Source organism: Protopterus annectens, chromosome 7.part1 (genome assembly GCF_019279795.1).
Source record: "Protopterus annectens isolate FY-2018-M chromosome 7.part1, PAN1.0, whole genome shotgun sequence".
In the NCBI taxonomy this organism is placed as follows: domain Eukaryota; kingdom Metazoa; phylum Chordata; order Ceratodontiformes; family Protopteridae; genus Protopterus; species Protopterus annectens.
Window position 1 is genome coordinate 103,777,015 of NC_056740.1, and position 6,000 is coordinate 103,783,014.

Consider the following 6,000-nt stretch of genomic DNA (forward strand, 5'->3'; position numbering starts at 1 on the left):
TGAAAACAAAGTAATATTCATTCTGATACCATTCTTTATTAAATGTTATATTTAATGTCTGCAGTATGGGATAAAGGAATGTTATTTTTATTGACAAAATTATGGAAAGACATGCCGCAGGTCTGTTTTCATTTCATAGTAATGGTGGGTGGTGGGTAAAATGTGTATACATTTTGAAAAAAATAGTCATTTGAGATTTCTAATAAGATCTCAAGGGAAAAATAATTTATTAATAAATTAGCCGTGTATATAGACATGTTAAAAACAAAGCAAACAAATGAGCATTCCACATTCCAAAATGTTTTGATTAAAACAAAACAGGAGTTGTTTGAAAACTGGTAATCTTGCAGCTGGTATTCATTTCCTCCCTAAAAGCGCTTTCGGGTAGCCATGTAGTTGCTAAGATGGTTACACCATTCAATAAATTATAAATAATAAATCTGTCATGTGCAGTAGTTTTTAACTAACAGCTGCTTGTGAGAAATGCACTTAGAAATGTAACTTAAGAATGTTAAATTGAAATGGAAAATGTAACCATAATTATTACCACACTTTTAAATTGCACTGAAGGCACAGCATCATAAATCTGCTGCTGACATGAAGTAGAATGATCTTAATTAGCACCTGGTATCAGAAGAAACATATTTATTATTTAATGTTTTTGCCATGCAAACCTTGAACTTAACTGACCTCTGAAGAGATAGTATTCCAGCCAGAGTTTGAGCCCAACAATGCTGCAGTTACATAGCCAGGGGTTATCCTTGAAATGAAAAACCTGGAGATTTGACAAAGAGTCCAACAGACTTCTGCTGATGTTTAGAATCTTGTTATGACTTATAGCAAACCATGTTAGGTTCTTCAAACCATTACCAAAAGAGCTGGGTAAACTTGAAATGGAGTTAGCTGACAGGTCCAGTTTACTCAGATGCTGAACTGAACCAAACAATTTCTCATCAATGTGCTGAATATAGTTGCTGGTGAGATTGAGAACTTGAAGATTAATTAGTCCTTCAAATGACCTTGTGTGCAAACCTGAAATGTTATTGTTGGAAAGGTCTAATTGCTCCAGCAAAGCTAGGTCAGCAAATACAGACTGGTTAAGTCCCTGAATGTGATTTCCCTGCAAGTAAAGTACTTGTGCTTCTCGAGGTAGACTACTGGGGATTTCAGATAGTCCACGATTTCGGCAGTCTACTGTTTCTGATCTTGCACTGCAGATGCATTCCTCTGGGCACCCCAACACTAAGCGAACCAGTAAAAGACTGATAAGCATCAGACTCATTTCACCTAAAAAAGATGAAAAGAAATTCACTTAGTTAACAGTCAGAGAATTTAGTGTTCTACCTTACAACAGTAAACGCTGACAAAATATTTATTATCGGTTACCTTTCTCAAGTGCTGATAAGGCCATTTTGCTCACATAAAGTAAAGCTCATTCAAAACAAAAAAAATCTTCATGAAAATATATGCTTGTGGAAATTCTTGCAATCAACAAGTATTGAAGCACGTTTTGTGTAGTCCCGTGGTACTGTACCTGTCCACTGAAGGAGAAATACAGACCACTTCCTGTTAACGCTTCCTTTCTCCTTACTCTCATTACAAATATAGCATTAGAGTTCGCTAACTTAGTTGATACTAAACTTGAGCTGTGGTATGGGATGTGTACAGAATTTGCACATCAGTTTACATGCTATTGTGTTATAATAAAACAGTATAAAAAGTGAATAAAATAAAACCAAAGCTTGAATTTTACATAAAATATTAAACACCATTTAAATAAGACACAGTTCTTAATCACACACATATACATTCACACATAAATAGAAAGATACACACACACACACATTTTGTTTCTCTATTTTTGGTAACATTTAAGGGCAGCCGCGGTGGTTCGGCAGTTAGTGTTACCGCCTCACAGCAAGAGGTTCTCCGGTTCAATCCTCGGCTGGGGTGCCCTTTGTACATAGTCTACATGTCTTCCCTGTGGTCACGTGGGTTTCCTCCAGGTGCTCCAGCTTCCTCCCACATCCCAAAGACATGCTGTAGGTGGATTGGACACTCTAAAATTGGCCCTAGGAGTGAGTGCATGTGTGTGTGTGCCTTCTGTGGAAGGTTGGTTGCCAGGCTGGCAACTCAACACCATAAAAACTCCACTGCCAATCATGAGCAGACAGGTGATCCACTGTGGCGACCCCTAACAGGGAAAAGCCAAAAGAAGTAGAACATTTTTGGTAACATTTAACATGATTATATAAACATAACACTTTTGTTCAGGAATGCCCAAGTAGCCCGAGTTTCAGAAGTGCTGTGTAACATATGTATGAATAGCAGTGTGATTTATGTCACATCTCACAATTTTGAAGGCTAGTAAATTGCAGTTAAGTTGCCAGCAACAAAACCAAAGTGGTCTTATTACTAACTTGCAGGGAACAATCACTACGTTTGCAGTGAGACAATTAAAGTATACTTTAGTTTGTATTTATGTATTGCATATTGAATGCAGCCATGATGTGTGTTTGTAAACTCTGTATAAAATGGGAGAAAAATAATCACTCCTCACATCTGTCAATTTATGTTGGCAAGATTTGTTGTAACCTTTAAAAAAAAGTGGCATTTTATTGCTTCATAGTTGAATAGTAAAGCAATGTATTGCATCCCAAAGCAGTTATGATTTTTTTCAGTATTATAGTTGACATTTGGTGTTGTATTAAAAAAGAAATCATAAAACTACTTCAGTATAATACAGCAGCCCTTACAGTTACTACAAGGAAGGCAAATGTTTGAACAAATGTAATGTCACAGAAACATGGCATCCTGTAAATGTTGCACAAATGGGATATTGCCAGTATACATAGTGTAAATATTATAGTTTCCCTTGACATGCAACTTCAATGAGGGACTTAGTTAATTATGATTGTTGTCATCGCAATAAGTTACTTCAGACTGTTACACAGGTAAGATACAGCCAGTGGGTACAAAATATTTTGCTCAAGAATGTAGTGTGGTGAATATAAAGGTAGCGATGCCCTGTCCAGTCCAGTACAAGTTATGTTTGAAATGTGGTATTGCATCATTCTCCCTTTATATTGCATTTATTTCAGTAAGTTTGTTGTTATACTAGAATACTGGGTCAGGTGTCTTTCATAAATACCACATCACAGATGTTGTCCAGATATTTGGTAGCTGATATATTGCAATGCAAAACAAATCAGTACAATGGTATCATATTCCCAGCAACTGTAATCTCACAACCAGAGGTACAGTGCTGAGTATCACTTCACCATCATTGTTGGTACAATAGTATCATGTTCCCAATACATGTAATCTCACATAAACAGGTACAGTGTTGAGTATTGCATCACCATCACTGCTGAGATGCCAGAAGTTGTCCAGTAATTGTCTTTCATATCAGCTATTCCTGTTTAAACATTATAAAATTACAGGAAGGATACATCTACTTTGGATGCCAACGGATATGTCAAAGAGCACCTTGTTAAGTCCTCACATTTAAGCAGTGCTAAAGCTCTGTGCCTTTGTAGTTAGGCCTAACAACATCCCTGAGTGACTGTTATTCCCACAATAGCACCCCACCTGCCGGGTGTTATTGGTTCCACAGCTGTGTGAGATGCAATGTTTGGTAGCATAACCTCCAAGTTTGCCCATAAGGTATATCATATTTTAATGCAACGTCATTAGATTCAACCCCCCCCCCCCCCCACACACACACACACACACACACACACACACACACACACCTTTCCTTGACAATCATAGAACAGAACTTGGAATTATGTTCCATAACTCATTTTATATAAACTGCCTTTCAGTGTTTTTAATCTGATTGAGTCTTTGGGAATTTGAAGAGGGTTGGGATATAATAAAAGATGTAATATAACTTAGGACAGAAATGCATTTTAATTACAACATTTTTATTGTCTGGCAGTTGGTGCCTCATGATCATGGTCAAATTGTGCCCTAGGCAGGGTAATGAAGCACTCCTCCATTGTCCCCTGCAGTAACAATTCCACTGTCCAATTACTTGGCTGTCTCTTGACATTACCATAAACACTATTCAAACCCATCAGTATGCATACTATTTTGCTCTATACATTTACAATTATTACAGAGATGTGGACTTAATTTATAACTTTTACTTCAAATTTTATAGCACAAACACCAATGGCCTTTAGCTAAACAAAACAGTTGCAAATTAGAGTGAGCAACAGTAAACTTTTCTTTCCTTCAAGCTCACATTAATTGACAATGCATTGACACTCACATTCATTGAAAATGAACCTGGTCAGTGGCAGTTTAAGTGTATTTTGGTCCCCAAGCTGTTTTCAAACCATGGGCTGTCTGCATAGATTTTTAGGACTATTCATAAAAAGGTGTGTTTTTTTACTCACCTCCTCATTGCTGTAAATTATATTTCTTGTTTAATACCAGAACACTTTTAGAGATTGATTTTATGATGTAGTTTTGAACATGTTCTTTCTAGTAAACAGAGTTTTGAAAACATTTTTTCCAGTAAGCAGTGAAACAAAATATATGAACTAATAATAACATAAGTTTCCATTTCAGAACATTTCAACTATGAAAGGCTACTCACACTGCTGTCATTATAATTTACCATTATAGGTATTCAACAATTATGCTTACTAAATTGACCATACATATCACATTTCTGATTGGGATAAAAAATGGCCAGGGTAAAGTATTCAAATTTGCTTTAAACAAAAGAACACAAGTCTTGCAAAGACAGACTAACTTTCAACTATATCAGCTCAGCAGAGTTATTAATTTTTACTTGTCCTGTTCGATTCTCAGCTAAAGCGTCTTCTGTGTGGAGACATGCGTGAATGGTGCATACCTTCGTTGAAGGTTTTGCATCAGGGTTGGCAAACTCGGTATGTAAAAATCTACTGCCAATCATTAACGGACCGGAGTTCCGTTGTGGCGACCCCTAACCGGGAAAAGCCGAAAGATACAACAGCTTACAGATATTCCCAAACCCATCAATTATAGCTACATTGATGCGTGCATCCTTCTCAGATGTTTGTGAAAAAATAATAATGACCAAAGTCACGTATTTCAAATTTGTTTCACACAAACACGCAGTAGCCAAATGATTCCTACTTAATTCACCACACATTCACACTAGCCAGAATAAACACTGCATAAAAATGACCAGATAAGAGCATGAGGTACATTCATCCACAGAGAGACCCACACCCTGCCAGCAGTATTTTATTCAGTACTCTCGATGCCTTGACATGACTTTCTGTCTTAGAGTCAGATCTGTTAGTATTAATTAACCACAGTGTTCTGGATTATACCCAAGATTAAACTCTTCAAGGGCTGTGAAGCTAGGTAAATCATATTTTAGCCCAGAAAAAGATGCAATCACTAATGAGCATCCCTGGTTATAAACAAAAAATACAGATTATCTACTGTTCCTGTCTTTTTTTGGTCAATGTCCAACCCAACTTTAATCTACTGAATATAGGGAAAGCATATATTATTATTGGTGACCACCCAACAGACTGCTTAGCCGTCTCCTATGATTCTTGTTACCTTCACCTCCTACAGAAGCACCACATTACATTTTCTAGCAGGTATGCCAAAACCTTTTGGTTCAGGGTTCACTTACCACATTTGGCAAGCTTTAAGGGAGCTGCATTACCATGTCCAGCATACATTTGCAAACTAAAATCAATTTGTTGTGAGACATGCTGAAGGCTGGAAAAAATGATTTGGTAGATAAGATTGTGGTCCATGGGCTGGCTGTTAGACTTTACCTATTTTAATAACAAACAAACAGACAAAAGATTTCAGCTAGTATAAGCCACAAAAGCACCAGACCACATATGTCAGCTGTCAAATTTTATTAATACATTTAAGTGCTTTCATCCTCAATGACACAGACTTTATCAGCACCAACAGAGTTCCATAACAGTCTAAATTTATAAAATTTCGTATAGATCACATGATGAAAAACTT

General features: G+C 36.7%; 2 protein-coding genes across 2 annotated transcripts in view; one reads left to right on the plus strand and one right to left on the minus strand.

The window, feature by feature from the left end:
- CACNA2D3 (calcium voltage-gated channel auxiliary subunit alpha2delta 3) overlaps positions 1–6,000 on the plus strand; it is a 2,619,084-nt gene that overhangs the window by 1,584,976 nt on the left and 1,028,108 nt on the right. The gene's annotated exons all lie outside the window — the stretch shown is intronic.
- Positions 1–6,000, minus strand: part of LRTM1 (leucine rich repeats and transmembrane domains 1) — a 155,813-nt gene that overhangs the window by 21,590 nt on the left and 128,223 nt on the right. The window contains exon 2 of the mRNA XM_044078575.1: positions 691–1,287. Coding sequence (XP_043934510.1) covers positions 691–1,287 — 597 coding nt within the window. The remainder of the gene's footprint in view (positions 1–690; positions 1,288–6,000) is intronic.